This window comes from Pecten maximus, chromosome 11 (assembly GCF_902652985.1).
Source record: "Pecten maximus chromosome 11, xPecMax1.1, whole genome shotgun sequence".
Taxonomy (NCBI): Eukaryota; Metazoa; Mollusca; class Bivalvia; order Pectinida; family Pectinidae; genus Pecten; species Pecten maximus.
In genome coordinates this window covers 8075615-8097389 of record NC_047025.1, presented here as the reverse complement: position 1 = coordinate 8097389, position 21775 = coordinate 8075615, and the positions used below count along the sequence as shown (strand labels likewise).

At 36.9% G+C, this 21775-nt stretch overlaps 1 protein-coding gene across 1 annotated transcript; it reads right to left on the bottom strand.

The window, feature by feature from the left end:
* Positions 1-15595: 15595 nt before the first annotated feature.
* On the bottom strand, positions 15596-16552 carry LOC117337826 (uncharacterized protein F54H12.2-like). The gene has a single exon (XM_033898948.1). The coding sequence runs from the start codon at positions 16550-16552 to the stop codon at positions 15596-15598; it is 957 nt and encodes a 318-aa protein (XP_033754839.1).
* Positions 16553-21775: the final 5223 nt, after the last annotated feature.

The following is a 21775-nucleotide window of genomic DNA, read 5'->3' as shown; positions in this document are numbered from 1 at the left end:
ATTTTGTTTTAAAATACTATAATTTTGCTATGAAATTGATATTTTAACTGCTTCAAAGTATTAATTAGGTTTCATAAAAACATGAGATAATCTACAGGTAATACTAAAGACATGCAGTGACCAATCACAGTGAGTGACCACCATTGACACACTGTAGCCAGCACTTGTTTACATGTACTGTTAGGCTGTCTAGCCTGAGCCAGGGAAGGGGTGGGGGTGAGGGAGGGGGGCTTAATGGGCATATCTGTTTAATGATAATATACTAGCCTCTCTCAATTGTTTCTCAAAACACCTTTGAAGTCAATTATCAAACAGGCACTGATGTGTATATCACAATTACCAGATCAGTGTTCAGCTTCACTTCAGTTTTGTACTCCAAACACATCTGACCACCACTGACCACTACTGACCAATACAAGTATGAAGGGAGACAGAAAGAGAAGAAATAACCATTTCAAACCTGGACACACCCCCAATGGTAAGGGACAAACCTGTCAACACAGAGGTGACCCCAGTTCTGACCAGAAGACTGACCGTCACCAAAGTATCTCAGCTGGTCACAACACAAAGACCGGAAAGTCAATCCAATGTAGCAGCGGACACCGAAGATAGACCCTGTACAATACATGCATCAACCGCCTCGGAGACTGAAATAGAGGGAAACCGGATAATTGATGTTATCTTGATGATGAAGATGTGGAACGATGTCATCAATGTACACGCAGAGCAATGTCACACCAGTTGTACAGTACCCGTATTCAAACTAGTGTCCGAGAAGAAATGGGCCCTGGGATGGAGTTGCTCTGTCCAGTGTGTCAAGTGTGAGTACAAGTCTCAGCTTTACAAACTGTACAGAGAAGCGGACTCGGAGAAGCCCGGACCAAAGCCAGCACTAATTAACAAATATCTACCTTCAGCACTGTGTGGACAGTCCGTCAGCACCAAAGGAGCTAGACTTCTTCTCGGACACCTGAACATACCTGCAGGTGCCAAAAGTGGGATGCAACGACAGGCTAACCAGGTGTCACGGTAGATTACTGCCCTTAACAAAACAGACATGGAGGAAAAGACTCGACTGGTGGTACAGGACAACACCCTGAGAGGACAGGAGTCTCCGAGCACCATTGGAATAGCTGTGGATTGGCGGTACAACAGTACTACATTTGGAAGCTCTAAGAAGCCTGGACTGAATGCCTCTCAGGGAATCAGCTTGGGAATTGAGACATGTACTCCAAAGAAGTGGATACTTGGACGTGCCCTCCACAACAAACTTTGCTGGACAGGCGCTTGGCTTAGAGGGAAAGGGTATGATGTTGACTGTCCGGGTGGTCACCCTGAGTGCACAGCCAACACCAGCCGGTTTGACGGCCTCTCCGAGTATGCCATGGGGAAGGACATTGGAGAGCAGCTGACCAGACAGGGTGTCCTTCTGAAATATGCCACTACGGATGGAGATGGTACTGGCGCCCAAGGCCTGCAGGAAGCCATGCGAGCCCTATATCCGATGTGGAAAGTGGAGAGACTGGCTGACCCGACTCACATAGGTAGAGCACAGTTTCGGAAATCAAACAGTGCTAAGTTCAGTGACTCCATGTTTCCCGGACGTACCAGACTTATGAGGTCTCACTCACAGAAGGTGTTTTCCCAACACTTGAAAGCCAGGAGCAGCATGGTCTTCAAATCCCTCATGAAAACACACAACGGTAACATGGAGACTATCACCAGTCGCTTACCTGATGTGTTAGATGCCACCGTGTCGTGCTATTCAGGGGACTGTTCCAAGTGTAGTCAGCACTCCGAGGTGTGCTCTGGAGATGACGGTGACAACTGGTGGGTGCACTCAATGTTCCTCAGTTCGAACCAGATACATCATCTTCAGATGACGCCAGATGACCAGATGTTGGTATTGGAGCTCCTGAAAATGAAGTTAAGCACTGAAGCTGTCTATTCAATGAGACTCAACACATCAACTCAGAAAAATGAGGGGTGTCACAGAGGCATCAATGTCGCTCTACCAAAATATCAGAACTTTGGACGGAATGCTGAGGGGAGACTTGACAATGCCATCTTAACTTTCAACAACACGGCCGGGAAAGCTATTCAACAGAAGGTCGAACACCTCGGTGGTACTCTGAGTCGAGAAGTTAAACATAAGCTTGATCAACTGAGCTCAGAGGAAGTGTACCAAAGACAACACCAATACAAACCTGAAGTGAAGAAGAGAGCTCTATCAAGACTGGCAGCACAGCATAAAGATCATAAGAAAAGGTCCAAGTCCGCTCGAAAGTCCGACTACAGGAGAGGGCAGCTAGATCCAGTCATTCAGCAACATGGCAGAGGAGACAATCAGCTTCAGGATCATCTGTATTGAAAAGTGAAAAATTGATTAAGAGACATATTGGCAACCAGAATTCAAAATTCAAAAACACATGTAACAACAACAACAACAACAATAACAACAACAACAAAAAGTTACATATATATGACTACCTAAAGAGGGAGCCTCCCCGTGGCGGTGGTCGGGAATATTGTGTCTCTGGATACAATAGCTAATACCCTCAAAAAATAAAATTAAAAAAAAATATTTCAAATTTTCAAATTTAACAAACAGTCCCTAAAACCTACATGACCATGACAAATGTTTGAATTTAAACAATACTGTCTATTATTGTTAATAAAATGGGGTTCTCAACTTATATGGTCTACATTTATACATAAACTATTATGACACAAATGTGAACAATCCAGATCACTTGACAAGCCTAAATTTTGAAAATGAATAATAACAGCAAGTCTATGAGCATGTTTTTTTTCCACTTCGAATCAACAGGGTCCTTAAATGATATAATTCCATATTTTCCTGTCTTTGTCAAAGGTCCTGTCCATAGTCTGCAGGTGCCATTTTCTGGGCAAATCACAGAGTTTTCTGATAGCTTCCACTTGTACAATTCATAAAAATCCTCCATTTTTACTTTCAAATATGGTGTATGAATCCACAATATCACAAAATATGCAAATTAGACACTATAAACAGCGCCCCTGTTCTGTCAAAAAAATAAATAGAAAAAATAAAAAATTTAATTTAAAAAATAATTTTTTAAATTTAAATTCAACCTAATTTAAAAAAAAAACTTTACTAACCTATCACACATAATTTTGCCAATAATCATGGCAAATTTTATGAGAATCGGTCAAAAAATGTGGATTTGACAAACAAAAACATGGATTGCAGTGCCTATCATATTAGGACCGAGACCACAATTAGCTTCGCTATATGTTTCATTGTAACATTAAAATTCATAGTAAATTTTGCTTTTTCGCGTTAAACTAACACGAAAAAGCGAAAAAGCGACAAAATGCACGCGAAAAAGCGAAAACATTTTCGTCCTACAATCCGGCGCTTTTTCGCGGTATTTTTTTCGCTTTTTCGCTTTTTCGCCTTCCGGTTGACATGTGCAGCACATGCAAAGCTCATGGAGGACATAATAATAAAGCTGCGTTAATATTGTGAAATATCAAGAAGTTGTTTCAAATTCATGAATGTAATATTTCCTACTGTAAAGTTTGCTTTTTATCTTTAAATGCAATAAACGAAAATTGGAAGGTTTCCTCCTGAATGTAACATATATTTCACACGTATGGACCGAGACCACAATTAGCTTCGCTATATGTTTCATTGTAACATTAAAATTTATAGTAAATTCCCAAAATCTCATATCCAATTTTCCAACTTACCTGGCCAAGACCAACATGTGAGAAGCAAAATATAAAAGTTTCAACATAGCATGTTCAGCATTTTCTGGAGTTAGCTGTCAAAATGTGTCACCAACGTGGATTATATACATCCGGGTCAGGGGTAGAGGTCAAATCAGGACTTTTCACACAGGACCCTGGCGCACAAAATACATGGTCAATATTAATATTTTACATCACAAAACATAGATTGACATCTCTACTATAAATTTACATTAAATTCATAGACAAAAATCAAGTTCAAACAGGCATTTGATTTATTTCCATGAAATACATACATTTCTGAGGGTTTGGTTTGGTTTGGTTTATTTTGTTTAACGTCCTATTAACAGCTAAGGTCATTTAAGGACGGCCTCCCGTGCGTGCGACATGTATGCGTGTAGCGAGTGCGTATGTGTGTTTTGGGAGGCTGCGGTATGTTCGTGTTAAGTCTCCTTGTGATAGGCCGGATCTTTTGCCGATTTAGAGTGCTACCTCACTGAAGCATACTGCCGAAGACACCCAGCAGCACACCTCACCCGGTCACATTATACTGACAACGGGCGAACCAGTCGTCCCACTCCTTATTTGCTGAGCGCTAAGCAGGAGCAGCAACTACCATTTTTAAAGACTCTGGTATGTCCCGGCCAGGGGGACAGAACCCAAAGCCTTCCTCACAGGGGCGAACGCTCAACTAAAGGCCAAAAGTGAGGCATTGTCAAGGGAGACATTAGGAAGAAGAAAGTTGTTTAGAAAGAAGAGAAAAGATAAGATCCCAAGTTTAGTCGCCTCTTACGATCATGCAATGGGGGCAGCAGGTACAATTCTTACGCCCTACCTGCAGGGCAGCATTTCTGAGGGGACTTCATTCGTGGGGCCTGAACCCGGAAGTACTTAATTGTGGTCTCAGTCCGTATGACAGTATATTTCGATATCAATATCAATATTATGTCCAACTTGTGAAATATGTTACATTCAACGGAAAGCCATTGAATATCCGCTATTTTATCGCGGAGATCGCATGATTTCTCCTTTGTCTCTCCGCTTTATTTCTTTTGTGTGTATCTTCGTTCGACCACTTGTTCGTGACAACGTGTTTGTTTGTTAGTGAACGGCCACTCGGGTCATGCACGCGCAGCACACTTTGATCTCCGATTTTTTTATCCTTTGGCGATATTTTGGGTTTTTTTTAGATTTTTTTTCTATATTTTTGCTTATGTTGACTTCATTAATTTGGTATTGTTGCAAGAAATGGCAAATTTTAAGCTTTCGATGATATTCTCGCACATGAATGTTACGTCATATAAAACTTTATCATAACAGAATAATAGTGAATGAATGCAATATTGGACTTTAGGCGATTACATTCATGCTTTAATTCATCCTTTATTAAACAATAGATAGATAAATGATGTCATTGGCAAATACCTGAGCAGTAGAACGTTTTGTTTGTGTGCTTTTTCTTTCAAATATCAAAATTATCAACTTTTTGAAATTACATAGTATGTTGTTTTGTTTGTGGGTTTTAAGCCTGTCATGTAGTTTTACATTGATTTAGGTGCATGCATTTTAATCTATTGTATTTGGTTGACTTAATTATTTTTCTAAACTTACTATATCTTCGTTCGACCACTTGTTTGTGACAACGTGTTTGTTTGTTAGTGAACGGCCACTCGGGTCATGCACGCGCAGCACACTTTGATCTCCGATTGTTTTTATCCTTTGGCGATATTTTTTTTTTTTTTTTAGATTTTTTTTCTATATTTTTGCTTATGTTGACTTCATTAATTTGGTATTGTTGCAAGAAATGGCAAATTTTAAGCTTTCGATGATATTCTCGCACATGAATGTTGCGTCATATAAAACTTTAACATAACAGAATAATAGTGAATGAATGCAATATTGGACTTTAGGCGATTACATTCATGCTTTAATTCATCCTTTATTAAACAATAGATAGATAAATGATGTCATTGGCAAATACCTGAGCAGTAGAACGTTTTGTTTGTGTGCTTTTTCTTTCAAATATCAAAATTATCAACTTTTTGAAATTACATAGTATGTTGTTTTGTTTGTGGGTTATAAGCCTGTCATGTAGTTTTACATTGATTTAGGTGCATGCATTTTAATCTATTGTATTTGGTTGACTTAATTATTTTTCTAAACTGACTATTCTCTGTTGAAAACTATAAACACATCTTATTCGAATGATCATATCAAAACATACAACTTTTGTGCAGCACGCTTAGCAATAATGCAACTGTAACATTTTAACGTATCATGAAATAAATAGAAATTGACAAAAGTAATTTTACACACATGCACATATTTTAAAATTCGAGCTGTTCGAGATTACTTTTAACCGATTCGTTTTAAGAAATGATTAATAGTTTCTACTTTGTTATAGGATTTCTAAACGTCATAATGCTGAAATTGACAAGTTATTGAGTTCGTTAAGTAAAATATGGTGATATTATTGAACATTGCATCTTGATACTCAATTTGCATTGAATATTTGAACCATCATTTATGAAACTGGTATACAGGATTTTACTGTGTCAGAATTGTAGTTCCATGACAAGTTCAGATATGTAAATACATGAGATATGGATTTTATGAGTTTATTGTGCCATTTATATATAAATATAAATGGGTAAAATGAATATAGATATTCATTTTTTACACATGTTTGATTATTATTTTATATGATTATTATGTATTATGTTGATTTGCATGAGTTTCAGGTAAATTCGGAGAAACCATTGTCAAAATTTACATTGTTAATAGATAAACATCAAGACTAAACTAAAACGTTTGATTCACGTTGATCATGGTGTGTACGGGCAAAAGGAACATTGCTTTTATATATTAGATACATACCTTTAACTTTGTTCAATTGAGTGTTTATATTCTAGGATTCATGTTTTGCATTTTCCGGCATACCCCTACTGTTAGTGTCGACTTGATGTATTTAGTAAATACATGCCGCTATGATTTCAAGCGATATGCTTTAAAAAGAGTCATATATCGTCAATGCTTGATTACTTTAGCAGACGCCATTTTTGTTATTATCGAATTTGCTTACTTTCAAAGGGTAACATGCTGCATAACTACGATGTATACTTTAGTTTGGGACTATCATTATAACTAAATAAAAATAAAAATATAAAAAATATTATCTTGCTTGGTAAGTTTCCATGTTGTTCTGGTTTAACACAGAACAATCCTTTGAGAAATGTAAGAATGTGACACCTATTAGGGTATGGGCATTTTCAACACCTGAACATCTGATATGATTGTCGCTAGTAACTTGAAACTAACTAACCACTGCTTTTTAATACATAAAAAGACCAGCTTTTCACACATAATGACATTTGATCAACATGAAGTCGTCAGTTAAAAGGCGTAGTGTGATACTCTGGGAAGTACGTGACATCTTGTTTGTTCAGCAGATTATTTGTAAATGGATCAATGTATTGTACATTGTATTTGCATTGTTGTGATAGTTACTCCCAAATCTTGTAAGTTGTGTTACTACTATTCTACAAAATGACATAAAAATGCGTTTTGTAAGGGTTGAAATTTTTTATTTCTGTTTTTTTGTTTTATTCTTTAAAATGAGCAAGCTAACATGTCTTGTTCATCTATGAAATAAAACACTTAAATGTAGAATGTGTGTGTGTGATTTCATTTGTTTTATTAGTTGTGTGTGTCTTGAGTGAATAAAGAATCTTGAATCATGAATTATTAATAATAAGAGCGCAGCTCTTACGCGGCCGAAGGCCGCGTAGAGCGAAGCTCTACTAACCATAACACGTGTGTAAGCAATACAGTCCAATACAATCCTATACCCCTTGGACTTTGAAATTGTGTCCCGCGGGAAAAGTCTCGCGCCTCCATGCAGGCAGCCATGTTTTAATTCTCGTTACCTGTATGGTGAGACTTGATCCATTTCTTTCTGATCGACATACCTCACCGATATTCACTAAAAATTACCTCATTCTTTACATATTGATATAAAAACTGCCTAACCGCCGGTATACCGACTATCTTCCATTTCTGTTATGACTGATGACATGAATGTAATCGGCGAATTTGATTGGATGAAAATATTTGGTTTGTTACCAAAAATAGGAACGCTAAGTGCAGACGACTAAATTGTGATGCGCTTGAACTGCCATTGTCGCAAAAATAAATTTTATGATAGAATGGAAATTTTAAAACACTTAGATACATTCTATACTTTTATTTTTACTTTGCACACTAAATTTCCTGTCGCAGACGACAATATTCGCCAGACGACTGCAGGTTAACCCAGCGTCATAGAAATCTACGTCGGGCCTATCCCATAGCATATCAAGTGTAGTAAGTTCATGCAAGGTGTCTATATACACGTACATGTAAACAAAATGGAGTTTTAACTTACAATCAATACAGTTTAAATCAATAATAACAACAATTATTTTGCCAAATTTATCAGGAGAAATGGCATAGAATTCTAGTAGAAAATATTCACTTTCAAAGCTTAAAATTTTTAGACTAACTTTACTGCCGATCGCGCGGACGGCTGGAGATTAAGCTTACAATGCGTGTAGCTAGTCTATAAGATATGTAGGACCTATGTACTGTACGTAAAGATGAAAATTCACGTGATCATTTGCCCAGAATAGACTATTGTCGAAAAAAATATTTGTAATTTTCACTTTTAAAAGTTGAATTTAAAATAATAACAAGGCCTCCCTTTTAATTTGAAAAAAAAATGCAATGTAGGCTAGATGTTTGATCTAATTAGAGGTAGATTATGAAATAAAGCCAGTCTGTCTTAAACTTAAAACCGGGTATAATATTAATTCTAAATTCAAGCAGGCAGATTTAAACATGTAAATATTCATTGTGTGTTTACTAGACTTTTTTGGCGCCAATTGCCTGTTTTTACTACTCAGGAAATCTGGTGTGACCTTGTGATTCAAGACCTACAACACAGCACTTCAACACATCTACATTCAATTATGTCATGTAACATTCAGAAAATAAGGAAGTACATGAGTAAAAAAGAAAAAGCTCTGGAAGACAAGACCATCAAACATCGCCTTGTATTCATTACAGACAGCAAGGGCCGATATTTACAAAAGCAATTGGTGAACCTCAGCACAAAAGATATCAATATTAAATGGTTCTATGTAAGTGGGAGGAGGTCAGTTGATGGTGTAAAATGTATAACAGACAACTTACCATATCTAACAACTTGTCCTACTCAAATTATCTATTGGCATGGGACTTGTGATGTTACCCTTAAGAGAGACAGATTCATTTTTACCAGGTATCAAAGTCTTAATGCTCTAGAGAAAGATACTAGAGAAGTCTTTCAACAGCTGAAGGCCATTTCATCCAGCTCGCCGAATTTGAAAATTGGTGTACTTGAGATACCCCCAATATCTATCGTTAAGTGGAACCGCCTTAAAGATTATGTACATTGGGAGGCCCAATCAGAGCAAAAGGATGACGAATCTGTTAACAAGCATATCAATGTCTACAATTCCATAGTGCGTGAGTACAACTCTGAGCTAGGATTCCATTCACCCAAGTTTGTATGTGACCTTGAAAGATCAAGAAAAAATGGAAACCGCAATGGACAGGAGCACGGATGTCGCTATTCATACAATTTCAATCTACTCTCTGATGGAGTTCACCCAACAGAGGAAGTGGCTCAATATTGGCTTTTACGAATCTTGGAACACTGTGAATAAATTCTTCATCTTTTTTTAAACAGTATTAAGGTTAGTAAGTGAAGGTGTGGATTGCCTCATCTCACTGAAAGTCTTCAATACAAGAATATTCTTCTTTTTTTAATAATTTATAAATCATTCCAAACTATTCAAATACACCAGTACCAGTTTTAGCAATTAATGTGATATCATGTGAATTTATGAACTAATGGTAACTCAACTATGTCATCACCTCCACTATGTCTTGACACCTTGCATGAACTAAACTGTTATATACATCATGATAGACCCATGTATACTGTCGACGGACTCATCATCATGAATCAGAAACCATTACATAAGTACTGTAAGTATTTCAACAGAATCATTGAATTTGTTGTTATATCAGTTCAATCACAGGAGTTTGACGACTTGTTTTGATCATGAATTAAATATAACGTAACAAACCAAACCATTTAAAAAGTAGAAAATGTCACACTCCTGTCACTAGTGTTAATGTTATTACTAATATCGTTACTAAGTTTGTGTCATTAATTATAACTAGCTGCGCTCTCCCAAGGCTTTGCCTTCATTCATATTAAATTGAATCTATATGCGACTTGCTAGCAAAATAGAAGTATGCATCTTTTACAAGGTAGATATACATATACATATATTTACATTCTGTTTTGCCGTCGCCTATACATCATTATTAAACCAAATTGCAGTATATCACACTATACTACAATTTGCAATGCCCCGTCACATGACGTTATTCTCACGCCATGTTGGACTACGTAATATCAAAGCTTTGCACTCCGCCTCAGATAACATGTATAATGGCTTTGAATCAATCGCTTAGATGACCCTAATTTAAATCAGGCTATAATGACGTCATTTCTGACGCCATATTGGACTACGTTACGTCCACGCTTTCTACTCTGCCTCAGATAACATATACAATGGCTTTAAATCAATAGCTTAGATGACATTGATTTAAATCAAACTCTTCCAGTAAATAAACACACGGAAAGAGGGAGAACGTTTACAGACTATATTCCAAAGAAATAGACACAGTTATATTTAGAAAAATATCCTTAATGTAAATATAAGCAATGAACTGTAACCGGATGTAGTATACAGTCGACATGAATACAATTTGGGTGACAGGTAACGGGCGACATTTTATTTATCTATCACCCAAATTGTATTCATATCGACTGTATACTACATCTGGTAACAGTTCATTGCTTATTATTATAGAGATGCACCTTAACCAGCTTTTACCACTATACTGGTATAGTTAAGGTATGTACAGTTAATATAAAGTTCTCCATCGTGAATATAACGATTAATTTATTAAATTAACGTTACATCGTTGTAATTACTCAGAGGACTGGTACCTTGGTCAGCGCGAGTTTTCGTTCTAATTATTGTTTGTACATGCGAGAGTGAAAGTATATTGTATTTTATTATAAATTTATACTTTTTACACTTTGATAGGCTAAAACTTGGCCACATGGAGGTTAATATTTTGTGATATTGACCTGATGTTTCTACTTTTAGAAACACCGAGTTAATATTGCGTTTATGACGTCATAATCACTGTGACGTCACAGTACACCTCTGTGAATTCCATGCTTTATCAAGATAGATATAATGCAATTTGATTAAATGTCGTTGAAAAAATCATTCTCTTGTAGTCTGAATTTAGATAAAAAATGTCAATTTATAATAAAACTATTATTGCCTTTTGATTTCGGTCGATACATGGTTTTATCGACATGAGAAAAAAATATCAACCTCGGACTTAGTCCTTGGTTGTAATTTTTTCAGGTCGATAAAACCATGTATCGACCTCATCAAAAGGCTATAATTGTATAGTATTGTATTCGTGCCGTATTTGTAGGTCTTTGTGGAATGTGCAAATATAGACGAATGTATGGAAACACAAATTGTCAGTGTTGAAGTAATCTGAGCAACCGGTGACATGTACATGTAGGTAAGAGTATTACCTTTGACTTACCGATATAGGGTATGTAGACATACCAATGCTAAAAATATATTTTGAAGTCATTTGACAAATGAATTTTATCCGTAATGGCTCATGATCTTTGAATTGAATCATTATTTGATAAATAATAGGCAATACCTACATAATAATAAAGCTGCGTTAATATTGTGAAATATCAAGAAGTTGTTTCAAATTTATGAATATGACGGTTAGAAGAACAATAGCAATTTCGAATATCGTACTGTATAGCACCTTAGTCGGCAAGCATTGATCATTATAAATGCACTTTCTGACATAATGAATGCAGTTTTATTTGAATAATGTTTACTCCGAAGGTGGGATGAATTGAATGTTTATTCCGCAGATCTTTGATGCATCTAGGACATACACCATCCTACGATCATTTCTTCAGTCAAAATGTTTTATTCTCTATAATCTTTACCATTCCAAACTTAAGTAATGTCTTATTTCTCTAGTTATTAGAGGTATATTTTCCTTCCAAGAAAGGCATAACAAGTTCATAGTTGTGATATTTGCAGGAGAATATTCTATTCGATAACATATTCGTTGAGTTTGGTGACAAATAAGATCTGTTCCCAACACCACAAATTTTCGACGGATGACAGATATCAACTTCTGACGGAGAAATGAACTACATAGAGATGGTTCGAAAACTGCAAGATGGTGAAGGTTGTGACAAAGTTCTACCGTCGCCATGATCACCTCGGGCAAAACTCCTTAAGTGATTTTGTGTCGTTGCTTCTAAATATGTCTTGTGATTCCGTTCATCGAATTATCATATGATTTTATTTTCCTATGGGTCAAGTGATCATTAAGACGTCTCGAAATGAGATTTAAACTAGTCTGAAACCTTGAAAAAGTACACCCCTTAAATCACGCACTCTTCTATTGGCGTCTAGTTGTGTTTAACATACAATACTTTCCCCTTACTTACTAACCATACGTTTTTCCTTTGCACAAATTGAAAACAAATAACTAATTACAAGGTATAATATATAGTTAAAGCATCTACGAAGTCCTTAATTGTCCAAACATAACCTAATTCAAGAGGAGAATATAATAGTGTGACAATGTTGAATTCACGTGTACAGGATGGTACAAAACAGAATTTACTATTCCTCTTTTATTAATTTTAATTAACTTCAAAACAACTTTAAATGCCAAATCATTGTTGATGTTAAATGCATAATTGAAAACAAAAGTACATTTTAACAAATCAACCAATTTCTCTATAAGCAGTAAATTTCGCACAAAATCACAGGATCGCACCATCAATGTTCCCAACAAGCTGTCCTAAGAGCTCGACTGCTTCATCCGCTGAAGATGGCATACGTAAACCTCTTTCACTCATAAAAGTGTGGAATTGTGCTGCATTAATATCCATACAACCCCTCGGAATGGGACCCTGATATTCTTCAGTTACTGCATCCAAATATCCTTGATCAACAGCTATTTTATAGTCAATTGCTCCTGTGATTAAAACGTAGATTAAATATTATTTTATTATGCATTTTTTCTTCGTGTATGTTTCGAACATCATACACACCACAAACCAGTGAATATATAAATATATCATTATTTATATAATACTTAACTCGAATCAAAAGATATATCTCGCAAAATAAAAACAAAATCATATACATGTAGTAAATAAATAATAATGAATATAATATGTAAACATTAATTTATGACTAGGTCACTTCGAGAACAAAGCCAGGTTTTAGTGTCCCAAAACAAATGATTTACAGCCGTGACTACAAAAATAAGATATTTTACCGTACAAACTTGGGATGTAGAACAGCATATCTGGTTTACCATATTGTGTTTCTTGTCTATACCTCCTTACACTATGATGATTCAATTCCATTCGAATTGTATCCAACTCGTATTGCAGCAAATCTATAAAGCAAAACCTCATGCATTCTCTGGAAAACAATATCGATCCGTTGATATACTATTTCATGCAATTCGAAATATACTTAGTTTTGTAAGAAACGTTCCAAACGCTAAATATGTTTATTCAGTCAATGTCTGTATTCGATATTTGTGTTGCACACCAAAAACATACTATTGTATTTTAATGTAAAAACTATCTGTGTCACAGCGAAAACCTCAGGACAAGTTCACAGCAAAATAATAATAAAAATAACAAATTGGGTGTTGCGTTTTAAACTGATTTTAACGTGGCATGTTCATTCAAAGATACACAACAGAATAGGTCACTTACAGACAGGTCCATCCAAAACTGACATCCACCTTGCTTATTGGACAACCACCAGCGCTCAATACGTTAAACTCATAGTATTAAATGGCTAGCCGGGTTGGATTTCATGACGTTATTGACTTTCGGCATGTTTTTGTCATGTTTTGTCATTATTTGTCATTTTTTGTCATGAGTTGTCCTTATAATTCTGAGAGGACAGACATTCTTCAATTACAGTTGTCTTGGAGATTGGAATCAATTCAATAGAATTATAATTGAAAAAAGAAATACATACAGTGGAACTTCGTTAACTCGAACTCGGAAAACTCGACTACCCCGCTTAACTCGAAGTACTTCGTCAGTCCCGGCCAAATTCTCTCTTTATCCTAGTAAAAAAAACTCGGAAAACTCGGATAATACGAAGTGAACATTTGGCCCCAACAATAAAAACTCTACTTAAAATGATCGAATAACTCGAAGTATTATGTTTGTGTCCAACAACGATCGGTTGTAAACGCCGACATTTTTTCAACATCGAAATTCCGTTTGTATCGGCACTACAATTCTACCGATTATTATACGCGATTATAAGTGTTTCATAAATTCATGAAGGAAATTGTCGGTGGAATCTTATAACAACAACTGTCGGTGATAAAAAGTACTGTTTTACTTACATCAGGTAATTTCCTAAGGCGGTCGCCGATAATAGTACACACGATAGTCAACAACTCATCTACCCGCTCGCTCAAGCGGAACTATCTCCGACACACTGGTAGATCTACTCGGCTGATGTTTTTACAGGTGTAGAAATGAAACAGTCACCGGTGCCTATTAAATCTGTAAACTGCTGAAACAATAGCGTTCAGAGTACGACTGTAACGGTCAGTGCTGTCTATTACGTTTTACATATAATCTGTGTTAAATTTAAACGGTTATTTGATATAACATTAATAAATTGTTATTCGGTTGAATTCCATCTTATCGTTCTTTTTTTTGCAAACATGACATGAACATCAGATCGTTATTGAAGTGACTAACTTAGTGAAAGAAACTTTATCGAGACTGTATATCGGCAAAACTACACCAAACTACGAGTGACAGAACGAAATATTATATATACATTTACATGTATTGACAAGTCTTTGCACTAAACTGATGAGTGACAGAGCGGAGTTATAATGAATATATAATGTTGACAAATATTGACCAATCTTTGCACCAAAAATGACAACTCGCTTAATTCGAACACTCGGATAACTCGAAGTTTTCTCGTGGTCCCGTCGAGTTCGAAGTTCCACTGTAATTCATACTTTGTTTTTTTTTCCTTTTATTATATTCACAAACGTATATACAAACAATGATTTCTTAATTAAACAATCAATACTAAGTTTAAGTATAAGTTATGTATTGCAATACATACAGTCATTAAACAAAACCTGCAATTAATAACAATGTATACTCATTACTATTATAACAAGTGACGTTCAAGATGATGAACGAAATCATCTACAATGTAAGTAATGGCATGCCATTCTGATTGAAGATATTCGGTGATGTCATTCATGGTCATTCCCATCTCTCGGTGAACCAAGTAATAGATACAATGTTGACCACATACTAGAGAGTTCAAATGCTGTACTGCAACGGGATTATAAATCCATGTTTTACATTGCTGGTTTAAGAAATTGATAAAATCTAAATGAAAGGGAGACAATCCATAAGGATCATAATATTCTCCACGTCTTTCTTCATCTATATACATAGCAATCCAATTTTGTCCTTGTTTATTATCTGGGTCAGTATTACAAACCATGAGACTAGGAACACTTAAAGGACATGAAGGTAATGTATTTCTAGCATACACCCCTGCAAACTGAGGAGAAACGGCTTGTAGGATCAGGTCTATTTCTAAAGTATTCATCATGCACTATAATCAAAAAGAATTTGTCTGTTACGATCTATTTCTATGATATTGTCAAATTCAGCATACACCACAACGTTGATGGTATTGGGTAGGCCTGTTCCGAAATGCACTTCCAAAGACAAGTTTCCCTTTTTTATAAGATGAAATGTGCCCACTTCTGAAAGGTCGGGTGTCAGATCAAATCCAAAGAGGGTAAAACCAGTGCCATATTCATCCTTTGAGATGTTATTACCCTCGTCACGAAACGTTTTGCCGGTAGTGTTAAACAGACCCATGTAGCTTCTGATGTAATGTTTCTGGGTGAAATTTGGCTGCAAAGGCTTGGTGGGGACTTGTTTGCCATCCACGTTCAGGACAACAAAATTAATATCAAAATCTTTAAAATGAAAAGGATTCTTGGTGATGAGTCCACTATAGGCATCACTGTCCACACATCCGATGACCAATCTCTTAGGCATTTGTCCTAGAAACAGATTATCCTTTACAAAATTGTGATTTCCTCTTGGAACAGAAAATACTTTCATTGCAACTCTTCTGATTGGGTATTTGGCACGTGATATTTCCAGGGCTTTTGCATGGGCCAGTCTCACCGATGGACTCAGTCTAACTTTTCTCACGTTTAGATAGATGTCCTTGATGACAACTTTTAATTTTTTGTCTTCTCCCATCAAACAGAAAACATCTTTACTTCTGGTTAACGTTATTTTCATGTTCACATTATTGACAAGATATCTTTCCTGGGCAAATAGGTCAGAATGGAGTCTTCCCATCATTTCCACAGATCTACTGGTTGCTGTTGACAATTTCCTCTTGATGTAGCCATGATTATCGTTTCCTGCAGTGTCCATTTGCGCAGCTGTATCCTTATACCACATTCCACTGGTCAACTGAGATTCTTTGGCTGCAGGACCATAGCTGAGTAGCGTTTCAAGGTAAGCTCTGAATGGATACATATTGTTGGGTGACGAGACTAGTTTTTCATTGAGACAGACGCTGACATCCCCAAAGAGAGAATGTAACCAAAGATTAACAGGTGCAACGTTCTCATCAGTAAGGTTGGTGCTATCATTATTGAGGATCTGTGCTTTCACGTAGAGGGAAGTATTTGCTAGATCCAAGTAATCATCTCCAGCTCCTGATACGTCGAAGACATAAGGGCCACCATCATTGACAGATGTGACCGTTCCAATTTGATGCCAGTATCCATCTTCTACACTGGTTTGAGTGGGTGGTGTATCGAATAAATCTAATTATGACTGGACACATTCACAGGAGTTCTGATGAACTAAAGACATCTTTCAACGCCACTCTGTATAAACTACACACACACACACACACACACACACACACACACACACACACATATATATATGCCTTTTTTGGGGGGAATCATGCATCAAAGATATCTTTTGCTCTATGCTGATTGGATGATTCTTTCCTTTTCCTTTTTCTCCTTCCAGGTGGCCTTAGGTCTTGAAAAGCTTTACGCTTAAGCTGATCTCTAGCTTCGATGGCACGTTTTCTTGCTGCAGTTTTGATGTTTTCCCCCTTTATCAAATCACTAGTCAATTTCATGCCAGAATCAATTGCTTGTTTTCCTACAAGTCTCACTCCTTTCTTCACAATTGGAGTGATGCTCTTCATTCCAGAATGAAGTAAAGGCTTAATGGTTTTGAATAAACCTCTAAACAGACCTCCTATACCATGACCTCTCTGCATTCTTCTTCCTCTGAAGACATTTCCACTACCACCTTTCCCAGCTTGATTCAAGTAATACCTATCAAATAGGTTTCTATTACATTGGTGAGCAGCTTTCCTATCGATTACTTTTCTTCAGTTTGAGCCTAATAATAATTTCTTATATATACCTTTTAGTTCTGATAAATTGAACCTAAAGAATGCCTCTTAAAAGGTAAGGTGACGACAACTTTTCCTCTCTCAAATGGAATGGGTTTACCTGTATCGTCTCTCAACATTATTTCTATTTCTTGAAATTGACGTTGTTGTAATGGTACATAATGAATTGGTTGGAATTCTTTACTGATGACATGTCCTGGCATATCCTCAATTGGAACTATTCTGACAAGTGGAACCCTGGAATCACCTACCATCTGTGGTTCAACCAAAGGACAGTAGACATAAATGGAATAGAAACCTTGACGAACGTCAGCCATGTTCCTGCCAGAGTATTTTCCTTCAGAAAACCGTGAATACTCAAATCCTAACAATTTTGTCAGCATAGGACTGAGATTTAAACGTAAGCCAGTAGATATAGTCAAAGTTACCCTCTGATCAATTTTATCGGTAGAAATCTTGAACATATCTCCATGTGATACCATTGTTTTGGCCCCCCATATGTATTCTAAAATATTGAGCACATTGGGATAATAACCTGGTTTAATGCAGCTCCAGGATCAAATTCAGCATTAGCAACATTTTCACTGCCACCAACGATCATCTCCAACCACAATTCACCTTCACGTACGTTGAACCAAGAGTGAGGATATTGAATTTCAGCTAGACCCATCTCCCAAGAACCTTTGAGATCTAGAGGTTGAGGCAAACGTGTCTTGTAAGTTGTTAATGTATTGTCTTGAAAGTACTCCATTGAACTATTACTGGGAAGGGTTATGTAAAACATCTTTCTTTTTCAGAGTAGGACTAGGTATTAGATAGCCAATACCACTGCTCAACAAAGAAACCCACAGAGACTCTAGCGGATGACCTATGCTCAGATGATAGATGCTACAGCAGATGATGATATAGATGATGCACACTTGACAAAAGAAAAGAATTTCTTCTCTTGGCAGTTTGGTACCAAACAACAACCAATTAGAGGTTACACTGGTATTGTCAGTCATTTTATTATGATTTGACTGGAGTGTTTCAATGACTTTTATACTTTTTCTGGGCTCTAATCTGTAGGCTTAAATTTTTTCCATTTCTTTAGCATGTCTGAAACCGGTTTTTTAGGTAACGTTGATCGTGAAGTGGGTGTAGAAAAAGTGTTGTAGCCACTCTCATCACTGTATTCCTTCCAATCCATTTGTGTTGGAGATAGGAGGGTGTTCTCAGATGTAGTCAAAGGGGTAGCTCCAGATGGTATCGGTGTATGAAAATCTTGATATGTAGCCAAAGGGGTAACATGAGATGGTGTATGAGTAGATTGAGATGTAGCCAATGGGGTGACTGGAGATGGCATCATAGATGTAACGGTAGCTGGAGGTCTAGCCAAAGACATTTCAGATGGTATAGTCTCTCTTATCGTTGGTAAAGGAGTAGAGTCAACAGTTTGCATTTTATCCAAATATTCTTTATTACTTATCCAGCTCTGAGGGACATTCAGATCCCTTAAAGCGTTAGAAAGGTATTCATCCCCTGAGGATTGACGTGTTTCAGAGACCTTTGACGTGTAGCGTTGCCCACTAAATCCACTAGATTAGAAACCGGAAATCACCGGGGCACCTTTATATCCAAATTCTCCTTTGTCGTTCCACTGGACTACCTGTTTTAATCTATCCATCAACATTTCTGTCTTAGATTGAGCAGTTTTTGGTACACTCTGCAAAACAAGTTTACGTGTGAGGTCCTCTTTGGGAAAATGTTCGATGGTAGTGACTACCTTGGGTGTTAAACCATCCTGTTTGTATTGTTGTGTCTAGAAAGGTATTTTCTTAAATCCTGATCATACAAAGTCATTTTTTCGTCAAGTGGAAGATCTTCACGTTGTAAAGTACTTGCCATTTCCCCCTCAATGTGGTGAAGGGATTTCACGAAAGAGTCTACAGGAGGCTTAGGTCTGAAGTTGGTGATGGGACCTTGTACGTCCAGTATTTTTTTTTTCATCTTTTAAATAGACCGGACAGGACTTGTGTTGCCAAGGGTAGTAAGATGGATGTGATGGCAGGTAAAAATCCTCCTTGTTGAATGATCCTCACTTTTGGCCTTTAGTTGAACGTTCGCCGCTGTGAGGAAGGCTTTGGGTTCTGTCCCCTGGCCGAGACATACCAGAGTCTTTAAAAATGGTAGTTGCTACTCCTGCTTAGCGCTCAGCATATTTGGAGTGGGACGACTGGTTCGCCCGTTGTCAGTATAATGTGACCAGGTGGGGTGTGCTGCTGGGTGTCTTCGGCAGTATGCTTCAGTGAGGTAGCACTATAAATCGGCAAAAGTTCCGGCCTATCACAAGGAGACTTAACACGAACATACCGGAGCCTCCCAAAACACACGCACTCACCACACGGGAGGCCGTCCTTAAATGACCTTAGCTGTTAAACCAAACCAAATGTTGAATGATACGTTTTTTAGTTTTGAACGGACAACCGTTTCTTTTGCTTTGGTGTCAAAGGCAAACGACCCTGTAGAATGTTTTGTATGCACTCACATAAACAGTATATGAAACTTTTACTGGCCTTTTCTAGGATGACTTTGCGTATAGAAGGTTCGGCTTGGCAAACAAAATCTTTACAATGTTTCTCCAGATATGAACAACATCTACCTTCCATGAAGCATATATATATATAAGTTTTTAGGTGCCATACACAAACTGATACTCTCCAGGAAATATACATGTACGTAATCTGAGATCTGAAGGAGTGTTTTGTTTCAAATCTACTAACAGATATCCATGAGGATGAAGAGTAGCATCCTTGTAGGCTTCCATCAGTAAAGTTTTACTTGGAAACATCTGCTGAGACAAACACCTGACCTGTGACGAATCTCTAGGATTTTTCATCAAAACAATGTAATGAGTATTCAAACTGATGTATCTATGTTTTTTTTTTCTGACAAAATAAATTCTGAACTATAAACATGACGCTGATGTTGCAATGATGACTCTTCTTGGTGAATAATGACGTTACGTCAGAGTTAACTTCAGACATCAAATCATCTATCACTATCAAATTATTCACAGACGTGTCTAGTTCCATTAGAGCAGGTAAACCTTCATGAAACTCTACTTTTTCAATGAAACCAGATTGTTTGATATTCTCCATAACACCACAGGATTTTATCCGGTATGGGAGTCATCATCTGTTGAATGTTGTCTATAAACCTCTTCACAAACGTTGTTTTTCCACTTCCTGTAGGACCTGCTATCATACAGGTAAAGGGATGTTTCCAGGGCAAGAAATGTCCTCTAGGTACTGGGGGTAACGTGCTTACCGGTACATTAACTATATCAAATTCCTCCTGAGAGGTAATTTTGCCAGATGATGAACACGGTATTTCACGTAGATCTTTGAAATGTTTTCTTCTGATATGTTGATCCAGAGAGTTTTTCAACGTGTACGTTTTAGAACAAAATTGACACATGTAAGCCATGGCTTTATTTATTTTGGTGTTTTTTCAGCTTATTTATAGTTTTTATGGGCACTTCAATGTCATCATAATCTATCCAGGAGTCAAATTTGTTTGGCCATCCTAACCATCTAATCAACGCTAATTTCTTTCCTTTGACTCTCTTAACTTTTAAGACTTCTTCTATTTTCCACTTCGTTTCTTTTGATTTGTAGACCTTTTGTAATTCTTGAGCGTAGAAAACCCCTCTATCTGTTCACCCATCATATCTTTGACTTTATAAACCGGAACACTTCCTCTGTAATATCTGTGAGAGACTATGAATAGTTCATCTGTCCATTTCTGATGCCACCCCCGACGGAATTCACGGACTTTGTAACTCAGCCTCACTTGATCTCCTTTTTTGAATTTGTGTGGCATCTTTTTCTTGGGAGGTTCATGGTCTCTTTTCGAAAAGATGATGTTTTGTGTGTCATTGTCTACATCCTTGGGTGCAAATACATACAGACCAGAGTGTGTTCTACTGTTGTAACTTCAAATGATGTCAGGTAACACATCGATAAAGGTAAACGTTTAATTGGAATGCAAGTATCTGTACAAAATATTGTTCAACTTCCCTATAAATGATTCAGCTAATGCAGCTTTATGAGCACTGTGACTTGCAATGTGGGTGACCCCAATGGCTTTGCAATTCTTTTGAAATACATTGTTTAAGAACTCTTTTCCATGATCTGATCTGATGATGATGGGCTGACGTTCTGCAAATATCTTTTTGAAAGCCTCCAACACTGTGGTAGCCTTCTTGTTTTTAAGGGGGAGTACCCAAGCATACCGTGAAAAATGATCCACAACAACTAGTAAGAAAGTGATGCCTT

Excerpts from the sequence above, each read along its gene's own strand:
- LOC117337826 (XM_033898948.1), bottom strand. The coding sequence starts at position 16,552 with ATGTATCCATTCAGAGCTTACCTTGAAACGCTACTCAGCTATGGTCCT.